Here is a 24377-nt window from a genome sequence, read left to right on the forward strand (position 1 = left end):
AAGCCCTTTTCCTTTCTTTTACAGGACGGACACTGTAGAAAGTCACAAGCAGTTACACCGAATCTGGTCACTTCCTTCTCTGTGTTTCTCCGCACAAGCACACACCCCATTTAAGACACGGCCTATCTCTCCTTCAGTTGTGGACCTCCGTAACAGTCCATCAGTCATCAAGTTCATTTCTTGAGATCCTACAACATCCCGAGTCGGAAGCGACCCACGAGGATCACCGCGTCCAACTCCCGGCTCGGCGCAGACCACCCAAAACCCAGACGGAGGTCTGAGCGCGGCGTCCAGACGCCGATTCGTACTTCGTTTTGTAGTTTTGACACGTTACTCGGTGAGCAGCAGCAATACGAAGAGGCGCGCGTTAATGCCACGAGCCCCGACTCCAATCGCTCGCCCTGCCCTCAGCGCAGCCCTTCGAGCCCCGCGCCCGCCCCGCACGGCTGTGGGTCCCGGCGCAGCTCGACAGCACGAGGTGACAGCCGCGCGACGACTCGGACCGAGCGCAGTTAGCGGCCAGAAGCGCGCCCAGCCGGCGGCACGCAGCGAGGCGCGGCTCTGAAAGCTGCGGGCAGCTCCGCGCCGAGCGGCGTTCGGACGGCTGCGGGCAGAGCGATGCCTCTGCGCCGCACCGACCCGGAGCCGGCCCGCTTCCCCCGTTCCGAGGAGGAGGAGGAGGCCGGGCGGCAAGCGGAGCCCTTTGTGTGACGGGACGGCGCTCCGCCGAGCGGGGCCCCGCCGCGCGGCTTACCAGCTGTCGAGCTCCAGCTCCAGCAGCGATTGGGTCCTCTCGGAGCTGCAGTGCAGGCACCACATGGCCGGGCCGGAGTCTCGGGCGCGCAGCTCCGCGCTGCCACCATAGCCGCCCCTCGGCGCCCCGCCCTCGCCCGCTCCCCTCGGCGGCCGCTCGCGGGGCGGGCGGGAAAGGCGCGCGGCGGGAGGGGGAATGGCGCGCTCCCGACGCGGGGCTCGCGCTCCCGAAGCGGCTCGCGCCCCCCCCGGCGTCCCGCGCGCACGCGCTGAGGGCGGTCGCCCGGGGAACGCGGGCCGCCTCGGGGCCGCCGGGCGCTGCCGGGCCGCGAGAGCGACAGCGGTGCCCGCCGCAGCCGGCCCGGAGCCCGGCGGCACGCAGGTGCCTGGCGGCAGCCCGGGAGGGGTTTCACCGAGCGCTGCGCGGGCATAATTAAAGCCTGGAGACTTAATTACACACAGCGGTGCTCCGCGCGGCCTGCCCTCCGCTTCAGGAGGAGATCGGGGCCCTCCTCAGGAGCTCCTGCACCGGGCGCAGCGGGCTTTGCCAATGGCTGCCTTCCGAGCAAAGCAGTTTCCTGACATCCAGATTATTACTATTTTTTTTTTCAGCGTCCAGCTGTTCCCATGTGCCTCAGTTCCCTCTCCCTCCGTCTGCTAAAAAATCCTGAAAGTTCCCTTGAAATTATTTAAAGTCCGAGGTGAGAGCGTGTGCAGGACTGAGGAGCGCAGAGGCCTGGCCCAGCTGTGCCTGCGCCCAGCCCAAGTTGCATCCCTGGAAAGCACAGCGCTCAATAGCAAAGCTAAAAATATTTCCGATCTGCCACAATAAGAGCATAAAATAGGAGTGCAGCCTGTTTAAAACCCTAGCTCAAGGCAACGGCAGCAGCTGTGCTGGTGGCACGTATCCCACCCATTTATTCTGAGGCACGCAAGGAAACGGAGCGGTGTCGTCAACTTCACAGACATTCAAAACAGCAGCATCTAAGCTTCCCTGTTGTTGTTTTGAATGTTAGCATAACAGCTCCAATCCCATTTCTTTTCAATAAAGCATTTTTCATACGCTGCATTAGCATGAGATGGGCTGAGGTTCTCAATTACGAGGCAGAACATGAACTCATCCAGCAGAGCGCACACAAAGCAGCGGACAAAGGACGATGGCACACGCAGGGCTGTGCAGGCCTGCTGACAGGAGAACAGCCCTTCTGTGAGGAGAGGCTGATTATAACAGGAAAAAATATTCATCTACCAGAGCCAGATTTTTGGGATAAAAATGAATAATTAAAAAAAAAAAAAAGTTCAGGTCCTATTATCCCTTGCTGCTTCACTGAATCCTGACCCGGAAAGCTTCTAGTTTTTGCTGTATCATGCCCTCAGTATTCTCAGCATTTCTAATTGGGAGACTTCCACTGCTTCAGAAAGCACAGCAGCTCTGTAGTAAAGCAAGCTCTGGCAGGCAATAGCTCCTCACTAGAATCATAAGGAATATCTGAATTTCATCATCACTCTATTTGACAGATGACTAAGAATCTCTCCCTTTTTTCTTTCTTTTTCTTTCTTTTTTTTTTTAAGTGGATCCACCATGCAGTGATTAAAGTAATGCAAAAAATGAAGTCTAAACAGAGTTAATTAAAACTTGGTAATTTATAAATAAAAACCATCTCATTTCCTACAGTACTGAAAAAGGTGGTTTAACTTTCATAACCTTACATACTCACACACCTCTTCTGTAGAAACCACACAGTTCTGCAAAAATATTAACACTGAAATTGCATGATTTTTTTCCACACAATATTTAACACTTTTTTTCCTAATTAAAAATGATTATGTATCATGAAGCTTTCCAAGCCATCCTCCCTCAAAGCCTGGAAAAAAGAGAGGGCTTGCAGTGCATCTGGAAGGTAAATCCAAGCTCTGTAGAGCTAAGGAACCAGCCAGTTCTGGAACCTGTTGCTGCCATGGAACAGTGCCTTACCAGCTGCCTGCCCACGTTCAAAATGCCTCCTGAGTTCCTCTGCTGATCTACACCACAAATAATTTTGAAGACTACCTGCTCCTCACAGTTTACAAAAACTACTCCCAAAGCATCTTTACTTTTACAGGTCAAAAAGAACAGCTGAAACTGCACTATAAAGCCAGTGACAAATATTGCTGCCTACAGGTACACAGAAAGGAGAGTTTCAAAAAATAGCAAGGCCAGTATGATTAATATCCTGTAATAATACAAGAAAGCAAGATGAATTTTGAGTTTCCTGTGAAAACGTTTCATGGAACCATCAAAACAACTTGCTTTCCAAATTAAGTTTCCCTTCATCAAAATAAGCATCATGTCTGTGTAAGTTGGGGAAACTGTCTAACCACAGCCACTCCTTGTCTTCATTTAGATGCCAGGGTACTGGAGAACTGGAAAGTAATTAAGAAAACAGGAACCATTCTTGGAGGGCTGAGTTTTTTGTTCTTTTTTGGGGGGGGGAGGAATGGTGTTGGGGGGACACATGGCCAATGAGTTCACTGCTAAAGGCTTCACTCTTAATCATCTGCAGTTTTTACTGAAGTTTTTTGTGGATTTTTTTTTTTTTTTTTTTTTTTGAGGGAGAGCAATTTGCACGATACCTTTTAGTAATGAAAACATTCCAGCACATAAAAACAGCACAGATCCCTGTAGTTTAGAGAATTCTCAGAAGTTTAGTCAGAAGCTAAAAATGCTGCTTAAACAAATCAGGTACAAGCAAGAGCATAATAAAAGGCTCAGCTGTGTCCTTGTATTGTGCATACAACATACTTCTTATTTACAATATATACCATGAGAACTGATTGTATCTTTCTGATGATAAAAGCAGCAAAATGACTTAAACCCAGTTAAACATTTGGATCGAATGTGCATTTTGCAGTTTCCTAAGGAGGCATTAGGCATGGATTCCAAGAGACTGGGTCTAACCAGCTTTCAGCGAAACTCAAATATGTTAAGGACACACCTACACTAACTGTTTTGATAGTGATGTTACTGCACGTCTATAAACCAGAGACTATTTACACTGCAGTGCCTACTTTCAAGATCTCACATTTATCCAGGCAGCCTCTTCACACAGAAGTCTTTGACATCGTAGACAGACGCTCCAACTATTCCATGTTTTTTCGGTCCTGACTCAATGTGCTCCTGCTCCAAGCTTTGTCTCTATGTGTAATCAGGCACAAATCCAAAGCAGACATAAGCAGTCCACAAGTCAGCTGCTAAGTGGAAACTGGTTTCCAGAGGAGAAACCAAGTGCAGACAGTTTGAATGTAGGCTGGATATAAACCAGAAAGGGCAGCTCAGACACTCTGATCTCAAAAGCAGTCAAAGAATTTTCTGAAAATGTTTTTTTTTCAGAACATGTTGCAGTCTTCCTTCAGCAGATACAAGCATGTATGCTAGATAAGCAAAACAACCAATCAGTGCTAACAAACCTCATTTCAAATACCACATGGATAACTGTTATAGCTTCCCCCACCCTCAACTTCAACAATCCCAAATTCTCAGTTTGCTTTGACCATTCTCCTGTAAAATTTCCATTAAATTACTTTTAAATCGTTTTTAGTCTTTAAAACCTGAAGTAGAGATTAAATGACAAAGTATTCTATAAACACAAGATCTCACATGTATTGTGATACGGGAAATTAAACACAGAAAAACAAATTATTGATGCACTACACAGATGGCATTGTGGCTTCTGTGTCAAGGCAGCCTGGTGTAATTATTTTTGGAAGGATCTTTTGTTTATGTTTAAGCATTCCAAACCCATCTTTGCTGGACCACAGTCCATCAGGTAACAGGCAGGTTGTGATTTTTCATAGACAGGTGGGGCTTGACTTTTTAGGCCAATCTTTTTAGTAGCACATAGCTACAGGTCTTTTCTTTCCTGATGACACAGGAGCAGTACGTCATGCTTTGTACCAAACACAGAGGTGATGTTTCAGGCCTCAGAAGAGAGTGGCCAGGAGGGGATCGAACAGAGCTCACGTGTGGACTCCTACTCCACTTCATCTGCACTTTCTAGGAGGCTTTGGCACAACCAATAGCACACACACACACAAAAAAAAGAGGCTGTACGCCCCTTGTTCCCCAGCTGCCATTTTGACATCTAGCTGCTGCCACCAGCATACTGTAGAAAAACACAGAGCAGGGTAAGGAGACAAGAAAGTAAATTTTTGTGTCTTAGTATCCTTGCTCCTAGCAAACTGTTGGAGCACAACTAATAATGCGACACAAAGTTATCTCTGCTTCATAAAAAAAAAGATCCAGCAGAAGAAATTAAGAACTAGGAAATCTGTGTGCAAGAGGAAGTAAAACAAGATTTCACACTATGAACTCATCCTCACTAGATTGGAAATTAGGGATAAATAATTCCAAAGCAAGCAGGCTGGCTGACCTCAGGAAAAGCTCACTGTTGATAGCTGGTTAACTCACTGTAGTTGTTGGTTCACCCACTGCACGTCACTCCAGTTTTCGGTCAGTGCAACCAGCAAATACTAAAGACCAACTCAGAAATGCAGTTTCAATTTTGCTATCGTTGTTATATTTAACTCTTCAGTAGTGAATGTTAAACTGTTCAGTCTTCCTTGCTAAAGCCGTGTTTTATTTGTAGTCCAGGAACATAATTAAACCTTAAATTAAGCACAACTCTGAAATTTTGGTGTACCCAGTAATTTACATAAATCATTGTTATTTAATACATTAATAGCTAAGATAAAGTTTATAAACCCCAGAGTGCAACAAACTCAATTTGGAATTACAAGCACACAGCAATTTGTAAAACATGTCATCTAAATCTACAGTAATTATGACCCTGCTTAAGGGTAATTCCCAACTTAATCACATTAAATACACTATTATTTCCAAGACTTAAAAGGCCAAAATGGGCATTTATCTTGCATTTTGCTTGAATAAAAGCAAAGTGCTACCCAAGGAAGGGAAAAAATAAAGCAAAAAAGAAAAAAACCAGGGTTGTAAAGCTCTGTCTACATATACAGAGCATGAACACATGACGTTTTGTACATTAAAACACACACATGGGCCTAAATACCTCACTTCTTTCTCAACAGGCTTTTGGGAGTTATTAATCTAACTCTGCTTGAAAAAATTATGCTAACATATAAGGATCCCCTTTCTCTTCCCGTGATGAATTCTCAGCTTCTCATGCTCCCTCCCTCCATGGTTACCTGTACACTTCAGAAAAATAAACTGCTTTAAGAAAACCAGAACTCTGGGATATATTGATTTCCGGGATGTACAGCACAATGCCTTGTCACAATGTTTTCAGATGTCACGTGAAAACTGTTAATAAACATTAACTGATTCCATAACTGTATAAACGTAGCACACCATGGTAACTTTCCCACAGGACCTGGAATTACCTAGAAATTCTCAAATATGCCAAGTAATTCTTCACAAGCAAATATTCACTGTACTTATCCTGGTTTTGTATCCCCAGAATGGATTTCGTATCTTCTCTCATATAAGCTCATTCATTTTCTTCGGCTGTGTCCTAGTCCACTTTTTCTTTTTAAATGCCAATAACACAAAAATTGGCATTAAAACAATAATTACAACATCATTTTTTAACTGAACTTAAAAGGCCTTTAAATAAACACATCTGGGAAAAGGCCTTATGGCATCAGTTGCCATGGAGCAGGCAAAACAATGAATCTTTGTAATCACTCCGCTCTTCTAAGAACAGATCCAAAGGCTATTTAAGGCGATAGAAATCTTCTCTGACTTGGGGAGTTGTAGACTGCATACTGTAATTTGCAACTACCTATCTCAAAAAAAGAAAAGCACACCACACCTTTACAAAATATAAGATAGCTTTATCCCCGTGTGAAAGAGCAATACTGAAGGACAGAGACCATAAACCCTACAGAGGAAAACCACAATAACTATTCAACGTGACCTTGCAGATCTCTAGGAGAGCTAAAAGTGAAGTAGATCTACACATTCAGCTTCTTTATTCCATTCCATAAAACAAGACACTCAGCTTTTGACAGTGAGGAAAGAAAAGGGTCTGTCTTTCACTCCTCAAAGGAAACCTTGCCAGTGAAAGTCTGAAGTCTGTAGCAAACTCTCTCCTTAGGCCTGGTTGGTGGATCTGAATCAACATTCTGATTTTGATGGGGGGGAGAGGGGGGAAGGAGGGAGAGAATTTCCACAGAGATAAAAACATTATTAAATGCTACGATTAATCTAGTAAAGCAGCATATGCAAACAAGACAACCCAGAAAGCTACAGCAAGTTGTAAACATTGAACATTCAAACACACAACATTTTAGAGATGGAAATAGGAAAGCATAAAGAGGATTAGATCACAGTCACACCAGTCGCCAAAGCCAGGATTCCTGACTGAAAATTCTCTGCTGTCAGTACTCTGACCTGATTTTGTGACTCAAAGTCAGCAGTTGATCTTCCAAACCCACACTTGTGTGGAAAGCTATTGTAAATGATATTTCATACTCTGCAATACTGAATATTTACATCTATAGGAACAACATCCAAAGAAATGATATGAGAGCACTCTTTCTTAGTACAGCATGTAGAATTTTCTTACAAAGAACTATGAAAAACCCATCATGCTGCTTCTGAGAGGATCCTTTATTCTCTCGTTCTGCCTACCGCCGCTTCCCTTAGTGCTGCTAACAGCAAGACATTCCTGGTGTTCAAAAGTAGTCAGCAGTTATTAGCTACATATCATTATAATATTACTAAGCAATTCAAAGCTTCTTTTGACAGATCCATAGACCTGTGTGATTATTAATTTCTGTTTGAATTACATGCAAATTTTCTCTCTCTCTCAAAAAAAAAAAAAAAAAAAAAAAGAAAGAAACACAACCAGGAGACCCTCAGCATCCACACACGGTGCCGTGACTCACCCCAGCAGCAGAGCTGTGCCTGAGCAGTACAAGCTGCGAGCTAGTTTACCAACAGCAAGCAGTGGTTCTTCAAGAGAAAACACCTTCTTTGTAAAAATCCATGGTAAGAAGGAGAGCAGATGCTTGGAAATCCCCCCAAGAAAAGCGCAGGCACTGACAAGGAGCCAGAGAGCCGCACTGGAAAGGAGTTCATCTGTAAGCTAAGAAGGCCACTCTACTATTGCCAGGAATTGTATATCAAAACAGAATAAAAAGGAGAGGAAGACCTTTGGTCTGCATTCTTAGGGGCAATAAATCCCTAAGGACTCTGTACTGCAAATACAAGGTGATTGCAGTTTGCAAGTCTGGCGATACTGAGGTACAACTAATAGTCTTTTGTCACTGAAGAGCAAAATATATGACAGGCTCCACCTTTTTCTCACCTGGAGCGCCACATCCTCCAGTGAACCCAGAGTTCTCTTTGCACAGCAGACACTGGGAGGCGGGGGCTGGCGACATGAAGTCCCCAGTCCAGGATCTCACTGGTTGTGCCTGCAGTGCCACTGCCAAACATGGGTGGTATCACCAGGTCTGTGCTGATGCACACTGATGCTCCAAAGCAGCAGATCTCACAGAGAGACACACCAATGACTAACATGAACTAATTCTCCTATACAGGAGAAGAAGTGCAGAGGAAGTTTTTCACACAGAGGGCAGTGAGGCACTGGAACAGGTTGCCCAAGGAGGCTGTGGATGCCCCATCCTCTGGAGGCATTCAAGGCCAGGCTGGATGTGGCTCTGGGCAGCCTGGTCTGCTGGCTGGTGACCCTGCACACAGCAGGGAGGTTGGAACTGGATGAGCATTGTGGTCCTTCTCAACCCAGGCCATTCTATGATTCTATCATTTATGGCCAGATAAATCACTGCCACTGAAAGATGTGGTTTATCTTCACCCTGGACTCTGGTTGTCACCTCTGCAGCTTCCTAACTTTCTTGCAGACACATTTTCATTCTTTGATGCAGAGCAGGACATGAAGAAATTCAAAACAGATCTGATTTCGGCAAGTGAAATTTGGAAGTTTCAACTTGTGCAGGACAGTTGCAAGTAGCAGTTAGAACCGTAAGACCCATTTAAGGCACAGAAGAAAAGCAATACAAACTTTCATTGCTGTTCTTTACCTTCAAGTATTATCTCCAAATGAGACTACAGTGAAAACATTATTATGATTTGGGGTATTTTAGCACGACTAAATACCACTGCTAAAAAGCCCTAAGGAAACCCACTGACACAGGGTGATGGCAAACTGCACACACAGCCCACACAGCAGTTAGCAAGCTTGTCACCGAATGAAAAGCCCTCAAATGAGGTTGGACAAAATAAGAACACTGAGATGATCCCTACAATCCAGGCAGCTAATACACAGCATATTAATGCTCTTGAAGCACCTAGTGGATGTCAAGCTCCCTCTTAAAAATACACAACATGAAAAGGTTTCCTGCAGCTTCCTCTTTTTTTCCACTTTCATTCTATGTCAGTAATAATGTGCTGTCTGTGCAAAGCGTTTATTTGGGCTTAGCAGACAGCTGAGATTAACAACACTTAGTTATGCTTCATGTCATCAGCATCGTCTCAAAAGCTCTCAATCTGCAAGAAAAGCCCAGCTTTGTTTGCTTAGAATGTTTTCTTTTCCTGTTTAAGCTATTCACAATTTCAGTAAGATGAGTTGTGTATGCCCATTGTGTTTTGTACCTATACAAAAGCCAAGCAGAACAATAAATGACTACTTTTAACACAGCTTTATGAATACTGGCTAATTCTGGAAAACACAGTTGTGTTCCTTTGAAAAAAGAATGTGAAAGAATTCCCAACTCCACAAATACTGCCTGAAGGCTATGAAAGTAATTATCAGCCAGGATTAAAGTGAATATCTGAATGTTGCTAATTTATGTTCTGTATAAAACAGTGCCTTTCCATATGAGCTTTAGTGACATCTGGCTAAATAATGTGCTATATTGAGAAGTCATGTGTGCAGCACACAGTATGGAGAAGTGCATATTTTCCATGTCCTGCAAGTAGCACTCTAAACCCAGTATTTTTTTCTACTTGAAGCTCAGATTGCATTACAGTTGTTTATTCTGATAGCAACCACTAAGTTCAAATGGTTTCTTTGACAAGCTTCACTGAAATGTCTCACATATATAAAAAATGTATGTGTTATATATACGTAGATGTCCCATGTATACCACACACATATCTATATGACAGTTGATGGAAATCCAATTTTAAGGTAAATAAATGACTTTTTTTATTGCTTATTTAAACAAATGACTAAGAATATTAAGGAGAAAGTCTTATCACAGACCTAATGTTGTATTTAGAAGTATTTTAGTAAAATATTTTCATGGCTTCAGCATTAGTGGACCCCTGCACAATGCAGAACACAGGAAGGGTATTTGTCTGCTTTTAAACATCTCACCATGAAGATGCACTGTATCACTCGGAAGCCTAAATTAAAAGCCAGGAATATTTACAGACATGCCACTTTTTAGCTGCTGCACACTCTTATGCTCATTGCCCAATACTGCAAACCACTCAGTTGGCACTGCAGAGCCCCTCACACAAAATTCACTGCAAGTCTGATGTTTACAGTTTTTTTTAGGATGCAGCAAAGTGTGATCACTAAGGAAAAAAGAAGCACACAAAACTGCATTCACCAACAGTGACCGCACTGCAAAACGAGCTACTGTACTAAGGTCACCCTCTATATATACATAACCTAGGAAACAGCTGTGATGTTGACAATAGCACTGTGTGTGGTAGCAAAGTATAAACCTCCACTAATTGACATAAGTCCCTGAACTCGATTCAGTAGCCATAAAAACCCTTATGTGGACCAGCTGCAAGAAGGGGAATGGAGGAAATGGCATTCAGTCCTAGGGTAAATTATGCAAACAAATATTGACTTTCTCCATGGTAACTTTTATAGCTAATAGAAACTTTGAATGGTATTTTGAGCCAGATATAAATAAGCAGAAATACAAGAGAAACCAATAAACACACACCTCAGAAGAGAAACATTCCATCCCAAAACACAATAAATAGCATAATAAATAGCTTTGCAACGGGAATATTTTTATTCTGCAGTTTCCTGAGACCAGAGGGCACCATTTTGTCCTCCCTATGGAGTCTGAATGAATTCTAAGAAAAGACTGGGCCACACTGCTCACTCCTACAGGGAAGCCTGATGTATTGCCTGAGCTCCATGTGCCAAGCTGCCCTGGCGCAGCAGAGCAGGACAGAACTGGGTGACAGAGATGGGACACGTGCTTTCCTCACTGACCTGCCAGTGGGCACCACGCACCTCTCAGCTCCAGTAACTGAAAACACACCTACCATGCACCTCCTTCTGAGCTGGGGAGGCAACACTCCAGAGTGGGACAGCTTAACATTACCTTTCTAGACATTGTTAAACAAGAGGAAACAAACGATCAGAAAATATGAAATTTTAGATACTGGACAGGAATTTACATGCAGTGCATCAGAGATCTAGAAGCACATTATGTATCACTACGGAGTGATAAATTCAAGTATAAGGAGGGTTAAATATGTTCCAGTACGCTCTTGCAGATTTCTCCTTAATACTGTCCCTTAGCTTGCCTCACTGGATGTGCCTGTATAGATCAGACACTTAGCTGGAAACTTGTATCAAAATGTACCTTCAAATGATCTTATTTCTAACACTGACCTATGCTGGTATGTTAAGGAAAAACGGGGACTGGGAAAGTCTGTCTGAAAGCCTTTGGTGTGAACCAATGCACCTCTCCTGGGCCATGGCCAGACACATAGAATGCTCTGGGATCACTGCTGGGGAACAACCCCTTAAAAAGCACCTACCACATTTGCCTGGAACTTCCATAAGGCAACATTAGGAAAATAGAAGGAACAATTTGCATACACTGATACACAGTACATGTTTGTTCAAGGATGAACAGCATACTTGTTTCCTTTTGGAACCTCCTGAAGATCGTCCTGCACAAGGCTATATTTCGGCACAACTGCGCACTTACTGAAGAGATAATGGTAAGACAGCAGGATGCTAATTGTTCATCTTCTGAAATTACTGATTACTACTGTCATAGTTTTGAACCTACATCTAAAAAAAAAAAAAAGTCTAAAAAGAATGATTGAACAACATAAACCAGCACTGCCACGTCCCAGTGAAGAGCCAGCCAGGGATCTCTGACCAGAACCTCCTGCCAGCAGCCCTCCACTACTGGAAGGAAAATTCCTGCAGAACGTGAGCTGCCACTCGCCCCACAAGGTCTCAGGTGCACAACAGGAGACCTTATGCCATAAGCAAAAGTGTATCTTGATCACTCCCTTCAAAAAGCAAAATGGCAAAGAGAACTACGTTCCTGTTACTCACAACAATAAGATTACTTTGCAATACATTCCATTACTGAAGGCACTTTTGAGTTTTTAACTTCTCACCCAATCACAGCAAATATTAATAAATTAAGACTCATCTACAACCTACACAAAAAGAAAATGGAAAATTATTATACTAATTAATTACATGGTATAGTCAACAATCAGTACCCACAAGGAATTTCAGATGCAACCACTTGATTTATGGTAAGAATCACCCTCAGGTGTCTTAGGGAGAAGATGCTAAGCAATCTAGAGATCATAGGATCATAGAATGGCCTGGGATGAAAAGGACCACAATGATCATCCAGTTTCAGCCCCCTGCTATGTGCAGGGGGGGCGCCAACCAGCAGACCAGGCTGCCCAGAGCCACATCCAGCCTGGCCTTGAATGCCTCCAGGGATGGGGAAATCAGAAACAGGAAGTCATTTCAATGTAAATTCATTTTCTCTGCCACCATAAAGAGGCAAAATCTTCCTTTTCCTCTCTTTTCCTTGTGTCCATGCTATAAAAGTGCAGTAATTTGATGAATAAAAATGAGCTAGAAGCAATAAAAGCAATAATATAGAATGTGCTGTAAATGGGTGATCTCTGGCACTTACTGTATGAATTTTCAGTGAACTACTTTGTATCAGCATTACTTATCCTCACTAACAAGAAGGAAAAATGCTCTGGATGCAAAGAACTCTTCAGTTTTTCCTCCTTAGCTCAACACACACAGGACTGCAAAGCACTGGCACTTAATCACTTGGTATCCTTTCATGTTAACTGACCAGGGAGATTTCCTCCTACTCCAGGGTAGAAGTTTTCTCAGCACATTTAAAGCTCTGCTGATCAAAAATCCAGAAGACTAAATTACAAGAAACATTTTAATTTGTGGATGGGATTGCCCAGTGGTAATTGAGGGCAGAGCATGGCCGGCAACGTGCAGCTGGAATCCAACACAACTGGCACAGGGTAAGAGAGGATCCAGTTCCAGCCAATGTTATTGTACGGAAACCTGCCCACGGCTTTTCGATCTAATGGGCCTGACAGGTATGACAAGTACAGATGATGATCAAATGGGCTCTTTCATAGGCTGAAAGTCACTGCTGACCACAGAAAGTTTCTAGTATGAATGCTGTTTTACCAACTGTTCAGCTGAACACTTACTCTAACTGAAATGGAAAGCTAAGCTTGAGGTGCAAACTCACCATGCACATACATAGGAGACTGCAGCACATTGGCAGAGGAACCAAAAAGGTGAAGCTAAAGAGTTGACTAGTAACACTTTTTTTTCTGGAAACCCATTTTCAAGTATAGCAGGTATTTCACTCTTGGTAAAAACCTGAGATGAAGTGACACGACACCCACTGTGCCTCTGTGCAAACCCAGCTGACCCTCCAGATCCCAAATGGCATCTGAGAACATCACCAGCCATGCTGTACAGGGACCACACCTCTGAAATCCCCCTCTATAATCCTAAAGGGACATTTATAATACTCACTGCTGTCCAAACAGCCCATTCTGTTCACCATGAGCAGACTGCTTTGGGCCTGAAGCCTCTCACACAAAAGCAGCCTGCTGAGCTAGCAGTCCAACTTCTGACATGCTCCTTAAATAACCCATGGAGTACAGAAGTGCAGTGCAGTGAGAACATCCACTGTTACCTATGGCTATCCTGGTAACACCAAGCTATTTCTGAACATGCATAATGCCATGGTTATTCCTGTTTTCCATCCCTCTGAAAAGAATGGAATAACTGGAGGACAAGTGCTAAGATTTGGTTCAACAGAAAAATTCTGGTACATTTGGTTCAACAGAAAAATTCTGTACATAAGCACAGGAAGAGACTTCTACCTTCCTTGAGATGGGAGAAAAATCAATATTAATGTAGCTCAAAAAAATGTTAGAAACCTTTTGCATTTACTTGATTGGATCAGCAGTTTGTACATTATGCCATCTCTCGTTTAAATTATGAACTGCAAAGTAATTGAAATGTGAAGTATTGCTCAATCAGTTTAAATTATGTCAGCCATACCTGACTTCCAGTAATGATATTTTTCTTCCTACAGAAAAAAAAGGTCCAGAATTTTTGATCTTGCACTCTGCATTGGTTTAATAACTATTCTCCACTGACAACATAATTCATGCTTCTTATGTCAATAGTTACGAAAAACTTTACAAAGATAATAGCAAAATTACTTTAATGTGTCTAAAATGCACCCAGTTTCTTTCCTGCACAGCCATTTTGGTGATTTTTCTTCCAAATCATGTAGCAATCTTTGGCTACCAATCACAATGAGTGTCAACAAATAACTTTTCCGATGCATGACCAGTAGAAAAGATGCATATTATCTATACGATTCTCCTTCTGCATGTTGTAAACTACAGTGCGTTTAGCTGGGCTAATACAAATGAGGTCATTTATTTTGTGTTGACCTTGCCTATCAGATCAACAGAACCTATCTTGGTATTTAAGCCAGTGATGCCCCCTTGTATTTATTTAATATTAAATGTCTACTTGCAAGCATATTCTGTATATATTAAGGATAAGAGTTACATTCAGTATTGATAGCAGGATGGTGTTTGGGCATTTGTTCTGTTGTTTTTTCTTTGTTTTTAATTGATGAAATTAGCTTTCACTGGTAGTGAAATACTCGTGAACTTTTTTTCTTTTTTAAATTGTTTTGAGAACTCTCCAGTAAGCCAGAAGGAAAGAAATAATCAAAGCATCCAAGCTGGAATTATTTCAAATGGATTCTTCCTCAACTCTGTAGAAAAAAATACATTTTGAAGACTGTAAAAAGAGTACCATGGATACCCTCAGACTTCTCCGTAAAATGGATGTTGTGTAAGCACAACTTATGGACCTCATGCAGCCCTTCCCAAGACAGAGTGACTGAGAGGACATTATTTCTGCTCGAGCTCCTGTCCAGTACCGCGTTGAGCCCTGGGATGGAACGAGACAGACAAGACTCTCCAGCCTCACTGCAGATGGAAGTTGAAAGGAAACACATTTCTCTCAGCAGCCACTTCTCATAGCTGCCATCATCTTTCAATGCTACAGAGTTGAGATGTTATGTATATAAAATTTAAGCCCATAGAAAGCATTCAAACACTGCTGTTTTTACATTGCTTTGTAGCATGGTCTGTTGAAAAGAAGCAGCAATGCTACTATCAAAAGAAGCCTTCCACACTGCGACACAGCATTCAGTGCTACTTAAATCCCCTCAGGCTGACCTGTCAGCCCTCTGGAACATTACTATAAGAGCTCGAAAGAAAACTACTCATTTAACAAATCTAGGCTTACCCTCCCTTCAGTCAAACACACGCATATATACACATACGTGTGTGTAAAGCCAGTAATCCAAAATACTTAAAAGGCACTGAATTCCGGCACCACCAGCACTCATCACACAGTATTCCATGCAGACCCAGTATTCAACCCCACTGCTGTTTCTGTCCAGATGATGAGAAATGTTATTTCTCATCCAAATGGTGTGACAGAACATATGTCTTAAGAAAAAACTCATTCATTGCTTCTCCTAAGTTTGCAAATATTATGTATGAGCATCCAAGATCACTCTTTTCTCCCCCGTTTTCAACACCAGTTGTACTGTCTGCTCACAAACTGAGATCTCCTTGTAAGTCAAAGACACGCTCTTGAGCAGACATCTGCTGAAAACTTCTGCATATGCTCTGCATGGCTTACATTATGCTACGGGCACCATGCAAGGGAATCGAATGGCACGTGTTCTTCATTAATTCTTTCAAAAAATGAAGGATTAATTACTCTAAAACTGTTAATAGAAAGCCCAAGTACTTCTATAAATTTTTCAAATAACTTTCGGTCAGCTATGGATTCTATTGCAGCCAGTAAATGACTACATAAAAACATCAGGGATTTACTCAGACTAATTCCAAATGCATGTGAGGTTCTCTCTGCCCACAACACCTCTCTTGCAACACTCAGCTTTGCACTCCCATGTGTTCACACACACTTGTTCCACGTGAAGTACTGCACTCCTGAGTCTGCAAATACGCAGTATAAACATAAAAAGAAAGGCAAATGAGCTTTCAGAAAGGTTTCCCGGGGAGCTTCATCTTGGAGAATATATTTCTGCATTTATGCTTCTCAGATCATGCTGACCCGTGTGTGGTTGTGGCCCACAGAATGGCAATTCCCTTTGTGTTTTATGGAGGAGGTAGAGAAGCTCTGGCTCCACATGAAAGCCAAGGCTGCAGAATTCAGACACAAACTCCAGCAAGTAAGGCTTTCTGCATGGTTGTAAGCACAGTTAGTGCTTCAAACAGATCTGCAAGCAGGGAAGGGTATGGCAGAATCCCAGACAGGGAACAAAAGCCTGAAGCAATTTAGGTTCTGCTATAGGAAACATCCAGAAATACACTGAATGTTCAAAGTCTGTATCATTCAAAACCTAATTTAATCAATTTACCAGAGCCATTAGAATGCTCCCCTCCAGGGGAAAGGCAAAGGCACAAAAAAAGCATCTCATCTTGGTTCATTTCTATAAAGTGTGGTCAGACATAGTCTAATCAGGAGGCCAGACAAAAACATCATGATGCTGAAATGAGGGTTTTTTGCTGCTTTAGTATGGTGTTTTGCATTAGCTGTTTTTTAAAAAACTATTTTATTTTACATATACACTGTTAATTGGTGCACATAGCCATGCTCACAGCTTTCCCTGCTCCATTTTCTCTGTTTGGATGTCAGTAGGATTGTTAGAATGGAGTCACCCAGCCTGCTTCTGCCACGCTATCACAACAGTTTTTCAGACATGTTTGGATTTTGTTCCAAAAACAGGAAGCTGTTTGTTGGTCCTCCTGCTGCAGACAATCACAAAGTAATACTAATATTCCATGGGCTCAACCAACAGACACATTGCAGGTGGCACTCATAACCAGATGCAAACTCCTCACCATCAGCAAAAGCGTTGGCTTCAATGGAGCTGATGGGAAGTCAGTATGCTTCCACACTGGCTAGCTCAGGCTCAAATGAACGCAGATCCCTATGCCTATAGATGTGGTTAAATGTACACCTAAAGCATAACACAACATGCACAAACATGAAACCTATAAGCCTATAGGTGGCCCTTGGTGACCTTTCCTAAACCAGCTGTAAATCCAAAGCTCGATGTGCAGCAACTAATCTCAAAAAATAAAGTCAAAGTTTTCTGGGGAATATGCCCTCTTCATTTAGCCTTCTGATTCTATTGAAATGGTAGAAATAACATGGATTTTCCAATCCATTTTATTAAAATAAATAAAGCTTGCAATTCATGATAAAAGGCTCAATATGGATTTACATTTTTGTAGAACGAAAAGGTCAGCATGTGAAGAATTCCAGCAGCCTTACAGGTGAACCCTGCAGTGCAAGGAAGCACAATAGCCTTAGAGACTGGTGCTAAAAAAAGAGGTGGAACAAAGGCTCTGCTGAAATAGCTCAGTTCAGTATTTATAGCCAGCTTTCACAAGAACACCAGAAGAGATAAAACTTTGCTAGCTTTGTTTGCTGAAAACAAAAACAAACGTGGCTTAGAGAAATATATACATCCCTGCTTCTTTCTAGTCACATAAATCTGGCACTTCAGTCTAAAACATCCTGGGCACTGCCTTACCTGACACTGCTAACAACCACTGAGGGCAGCGCAGGCAGCTGTGGCTTTCCTGGGGTCAGCCTGCTGGGGCTGCTTGCCTTTCCACAGCTTCTTTTCCCACACTGATTAAGTTGTCACTTGTACATATGGAAGCATTAAAGATCAGGTGATCTATGCTGTACATTACACACTATGCAGTTTGCTTAAGTTTTGATGCAGGAAAGTAAAAGCCTATCAATAAAGATTTACTCTGGAAAACATCTTTCCTCCAATCTCTGATACATCTTGCTGCTCCTGCCAGGCAAGAGAGCAATTTATGATCATTGTCAGAATGATAAAGCAAGGTGCCTCTCTTTCACTGAAAAATTTGCATTGAAGCCGTCCTGTTGCAGCCTGGAGAAACAGAACAGCAGCTTTGTGTAATGCCTGCCCTGAACAAAAGCCTGAAGCACCTTAAGGTGCTTTGCTTCTCAGATGAAGAGAGCATTCTGAATGTAAAAATACACATGTGGATAGCCAAGAGTAGGGCATGAAATATCACAGATTATTATTAGCAGTACCATTCATCTGTGTTTTCCAATACAGTCTGTTTCAAAGTTACTCTTGATTTATAGGTGAATAATGAAACCAGCATGCATCTTAGTGAAGCAAAAGAGCACACAGAATTAGGGGAGAAGTGGCAGTGAATGAAAAACCTGCAGTAAATATCTTCAGCAGTGCCCAACCTTGGCCCAGTACCTTGCAGCTCCATTGAAATTGAAGTGGTTTTGTTCTCTAACAGCTGGTACAGCTGATGAGAAGCCTGAACGTGGGATACTGAATAACTATTAGTTTGTATTTTCCAAACCACAGAAATCACATTTTAGTTACTTTATTTTCTCTGTGTGCAGTAAAAGATAACTTTTTTTTTTACTGTCTTTTTACTTCAGATTACACATTTGTTATATTATTTTTGATGGAAATCATAACATCTACATTAGTGCCTTGAATGCCAGTGCATTTTGTACAAGAATTTATAAATATTAACAAGATAAAATTTTAAAATGCAAAATACACCATTAGCTGTTGTAAATGTTTCATTTTGAGGGAATGGGAATAATATTTTCATATTAATGCAAGTCAAATTATATTAAAATAATTGTAACATACAAAGTGTCAAAATTAAGAGGACAGGCCATCATCTGAGATTACTCCAAGGATTTTCTGCTCTGCTGTACAGTCACAGTTCCATGTATGAGTTTTAGATCCTAAAGGCTTGTTTGGTATTAGTAGCAGCTGGTAGTAATCTGGTAAGTGGAAGTCTGAAAAATAGTGCCTGTTTTAATAAGTCAAGTGTACCTTTCCTGGCAGCGTTTGCCAACATTACATCTAAAACTAAGCTGGCTTTCATAAAGCACTTCTTATGCGCAGACAAGGCAAGGCACAGCTCATCAGGGTCCTCCTTGGCTAACCAGCCTGGCTGACAGGTCGTGGTACTCATTGCTTTCCCCGCGGACAACAGGCCGAGATCTCCAGAAACCTGCTGAAAATCACAAGCAGGCTACTACTTTAAAGAAATAAACAGCCTTTGAAACCAAGCCAGGGTTCAAAGCTTCCGGAGGAAGAATGAAATCTCCATCCAGGACTGAGGAGGGACTTTCAAAGACAGATCGTACTTCTCACAGGACAGCAAAGGGCATCGAGAGCCCAATTTCTGGCTGTGATCTTGACAATACCCGCCTCACACTAACACACAGGGCTTGGCTTTTAAAAATTCCAGCTAAGGTGCCTCAGTCTAGATGACTTTTTTTTTCCCCATAGCTGCAATATTCAAACTTTTTTCATAAACAGAACAAAATATTTTCACATTTATAACCTATCGTAGTTTCAACCTTTCTACTCAAGAGACACCCTGGCTGAAGTAGGAGATGAAATCAAAGCATTACAGGGGGCTTGGGGTTTTCTATCTTGAACTAGGAACTTGAGCTCTCCTATTCCATCAAGACCAATGAAGGCCAAGACCACAGCTTTGCTACGAGGTGGTGACTGGGAAATAATCTGAATCATTTCATTTTTCACTTCTAGCAGCAGCAAAACATTTGGGAAAAGGAGAAATGAAAAAAAAGAAAACTGCTGAAGATCAGATTTCTAACAGCTCAAGATCTCAGCCGGAGTGCTGCTCCTGCTGCCCACAGTGGGTGCAGCACCCATTCGGATGGGGCGGTAGCAGCTCTGCTTTCATGCTCACTGCAGTTTAACTCACAGGAACAATTTACTAGTCTCATTTTCACTTCTAAGATCCAGGCAAAGATATTAACTTAATAGAAATAAGGAATCTCATTTACGAACAGAATTTCCATACCCATACATCATACAAAACGCAGTTCTGCAATATCCTGCCATGAGTCAAAGCAGAACAGCATCAGCAAAGCAGCAGCAGCTGGGGGTAGGAAGATCCTCTGTTCACAGAGCTACAGAGAAGGCAGACTACTAGCTAAGCATAAAGGTACACCACATGAAAGTACTAAAACTGTAACTCATTAAGAGGAATACTTCCAACATTTCAGGAATAACAAAGTAACCTGTAATCACCTTAGAAGGACTTCCTATTCCTTCATTCTAACTCACACTGGGTGGTATTTTTCTCCTTACATGGGAGGAGGGAAGTAGTATAGAAGGCAGGCTCTGAAGGCTGTCACACAAAGCAGACATCACAGAAACCAAAGCAGTTAATATGAGACAGGACTAAACAAAACTGTTCCACGCAACCTGACGTTCTTAGCTTAGGCCAACTGCTGCACCACCAGCAGTAAATAACTGCTGAGTTGACAGTTGATCACGCCATCACATCACTTTCATCAACACATTTTCTTAAGATACTGTCCAAAACAATAAAAATAAACAACATAACCTAATTCTCAAGTATAAACAGGTAGGCAAAGTGGATGATGAACCACACGTTTAACCATTTACGTTAATTGCCTTTCACAGCAGAAAAAAAATCCCTCACAGCCAAGTCCATGCTAGCTTCCAAAAGCCTTAGCTGCTTACACAAACTGGGCTCTGAGACCAATAAGAACCCCAAGCATTAAATTCTCAGAGACTTTGCAGTTAACAAGTCCAAAAGTCAGGTTAGACTTATTATTTCATAAATGAGATAGGATTGGTATTTTATCAGGTATATTCATAATAGAATCGTAAGACTGTCCTTCTGAGATGGTGCACAGTTCACACATCCCAGGATCCAGCTGGCTGTTTTGCTGTAGCTGCTGGATCACAACACACAAAGGGGGCCCTGGACTCTGGAGTCTGAAAACTGCTGGAGCTGCATGGAGCCCTCCTGGCTCTGCATTGCTCATGGCATTCTGTTTAAGTCTTTAAAGACTAAATGACCCTTTACTGATTAAGATCCTTCTGAAAACAGTATTTTAGTTCCATGACCTTCTGTGTGCGTACATACTGTTTTGCAAATAGGCATAATATTTATATTTAGACGTATATGTTTAGCTATTCAGACTGTTCTTAAACTCCAAGAGTGAGGAAAATGAGACAGCAGTGCAGGGTGGATGGGATGCAATGGTATTTTAATTATGCCGCCAGTGAAGTGAAAGCAGTGCATTAAAAAGTGTCCTTGAAACAGCTGAACAGTCCTTAGTGAATTCCAAAGGTAAAACATTTACTTCTGCATTTTCACTTAAGCAGGTGCCCAAAACGCCACCATGTACAATATGCCCACTGCAAACATTTGTGTTCTATGAAAGACAGTAGAGGAATATAAATCATCTACCAGAAAGCCAAGGTGCCACGATGTGTGTCGTTAATCTTCCTGTTCAGAACGCACACTCAGGGGAGTAGCTATTTTTAGATCTGGACTTCTGCTATTTTATCCTATGTATACATACACAAGTAGCTCCCAGCTCTCAACTCTTCACCTCTATCAGCTGTTCCTCTTCCATAGCCTATAAGGCTGTCATTATTCCAGGTCAGGTTTCTTACAGCAGTAAGTACATCCCACTTTCCACAGTAGTTTTATAATGGTAAACTGCCTACATTATCTGCAGAACAAGCTGTAAGAATATTCAAATATTTAAAAGCCTTCACCTCAACTGTATTTACAAGGTGTGGATGTACAGGCTGGAATAAAAACAGGTGAATTCTCTTCCCACTTGCTTTCTGAAACGAACAACAGAACTTCCCAACCCCCAAGGTAATACTATTGGTTTCCCTTGTGACAGTCTGACTACGAGGCAGCCCCGATCTTACATCTAGCTGGTAAGCACCAGATGGCTTTGGACATTGGCATTGCGATGCGTCAGATCATTCTGAAAAGAGACAATTTGACTAAAACTGCAATTTCCTATTGTTTGTCATGTTCCTCCTCTATGAAAAAGCTCTGTGGGAACCAAGTCAAGATGCAGACAGAGAAAGGTTATGTCTCGGCTTGGAAAGCCTCTTTGACCTCTCCAGAGCTACTCAGCATAGTGCCACACCAGGGAAGGGTAAGAGGGATAGTTCAGTCATCTGTCATGAACAAAGATAGCAATTTGTGACAAACTGTGGCCATTTCATTCCCACACCGATGAGTATTTTCCTCTCAGTAGGAGTGACTGTAGATGGTGGTGTGAGAGAGCTGCTCCACCTTTGTGCAGCTGGAAAAGCTCCAGCTACTCCACAGGGATAGCAGCTGCAGAAGTTTGCCTCCACCCAACAGATCCTGCAGTAATTTCAGGAACTGGAAACAAGAATTTGAATGTCTTCTCCCCTGAAGCAATAACCTGAACAATCAAATTCATATTACCTGGAAGGTGCAGAACTCTGGTGGGGGGGCGTCCAAAGCAAACTCAAATAAACACTGAGTCCACTGTGGCACTCTTGAACTTTATCACGTGAGTGCTTATGAATCACTTTATTTAACTAACTCAAGAGGCTGCCAATGGCACTGGGCTGTTACAGCAGCTTTTGAAAAGTATTTTTAAAGGGATCCTTCAAGCCAGGCAGCCTTCCTGAACTTGTTATGCAAGAGGTCTACGCACAGTTCATTCAGAACAGCCCCGAGGATTAGTCCTGTTGGACCCCTTGTGCTTAATCTTCGCCAAGCAACAGTGTGGTGCAGGCATTCCTCAGATGTGCTGACAGGAAGAATCTGCTGCCAAAAGTCAACCAAATATGCAAGCCTTCAGAATAGAGTATTTCCTTAGATACTTGACGTGTCTATTCTCCATTATCCCTCATAGTAATTACATCAGGCAACCTCACATTCAGTTGTCATGAAATGCCAACTCACTATATGAAAAACACGTAAGGTGGCATTTTAGCACTATTGTAAATGACAGTTTAGGGTCAGCAGCCAACCACAGCTGAAGTAAACTGTATAGAGGAGAATTTTCACAGTGCTAGCAATAAAAAGGGCTCTGCCACTGTTAGTAGCAGTCTTCTCTGAAATAAAGCTATGGTTAAGCCCTCAGTGGGTAAGAAGGGTGTTGTCTTGAATGCCTATTTATGTACATTCAACTATTGTAGGCTCACAATATGATTATAATATGAAACTGATTATATATCAATGTAAAATCCCTCTTCATTTTTTACTTTGCTGAGAAATAGAAGTACAAATATTGCATATTCATCCTCGGCTCAGAAGCTCAGAGGTGTAGCCAGGCCAGGACAACGTTGTTCACATCAGGGAATTGTAACTGCAGACATTCTGCACAAGCTAATAAGAAATCAGTGGACTGAGACTGTGAGGAAAAGAAAAATACTCTGAGAATTCACAGAATTTAAAAACGAACATTAAATTAGGATTACATCATCACTGGAATATACAGTGAACAGGTCACAGCTCTTGGTAGTGCTGATCTCAGCCACAAGACTCACAACTCCACCCTGTTTTGGCACTTGCTTGGAACATTTTATGCATATTGAAAAATTACTTCCTCAATCTCTGGCTAAGGCCTCCTCCTCTATTTCTGATAAAAAATTAAAATAAAAAGACCTTCAGTAATTAGAAAAATACATTCCAGGTCCTCTAAGTATTTAGAAAATCTTCTGGACCCTCATTGACACAGATCAAACCTGCTTTTGTAAAGAGTTTTTATCAGAAGAGCTTCATATTACAATATACATAAGATAGTAGATACTATAGATAATATAATATAGACATATATTATATAGATAATATAGATAATAGATAAGATACTAGCCAAAATTCCTTCCTCTTAATTTAAAGGTAGGGAAACGTGCAGTGCTCTGGTAGCCAAATAACATGGATGTTTTTCTTGAAGAAACCCTTGTTAACTGTTGTAGAAAGAATTTTGGCAAGCATCTGCAGCAAAGCATACATCAGCAGCTACAATTCCTATTGCACATAAGAAACTGCCTGATGGCCCCTCCACGCTGATGATGCAGCTATGTCATTTGGGGTGGATGGTAAACTGTGCTTTAAAATTAATTTTTTAGTGTAGGAGTCAGCTCAGTTAATGAAGTCAGACGGTTTGCCCTCATGTAAAACACCATGTTATGTCTCCACTGACTGTCAGCAGCTCCCTCTCTCTTGAGGAGGTCTTTGCTGTTCTCCCTGACCATGCTCTGAGTTTGTCTCAGAGCTTCTATGCTTTTGCTAAATAGCTGTGTGCTTCACAGGAAAAAAAATCACTGTATTTCAATTTGAAAGACAAACATTCATGCCATTTAAGACACTGTTCAAGAGAAAGCAGCCTTTGTGTTTTCTGGTCCCTAGG

At 42.1% G+C, this 24377-nt stretch overlaps 1 protein-coding gene across 3 annotated transcripts in view; it reads right to left on the reverse strand.

The window, feature by feature from the left end:
* IQSEC1 (IQ motif and Sec7 domain ArfGEF 1) overlaps positions 1–24377 on the reverse strand; it is a gene marked incomplete at both ends in the record, with an annotated part of 310805 nt that overhangs the window by 56153 nt on the left and 230275 nt on the right. Inside the window, one exon of one of the 3 annotated variants that reach the window (XM_079540446.1) lies at positions 755–819. The exons of the other annotated variants lie outside the window; for them this stretch is intronic. Within the exon in view, the coding sequence (XP_079396572.1) occupies positions 755–819 (65 nt within the window). Of the gene's footprint in view, positions 1–754; positions 820–24377 lie in introns of those variants that run through there. 3 annotated transcript variants of the gene reach the window in all.

The sequence above is a fragment of the Tetrao urogallus genome (assembly GCF_951394365.1).
Source record: "Tetrao urogallus genome assembly, chromosome: 10".
NCBI lineage: Eukaryota > Metazoa > Chordata > Aves > Galliformes > Phasianidae > Tetrao > Tetrao urogallus.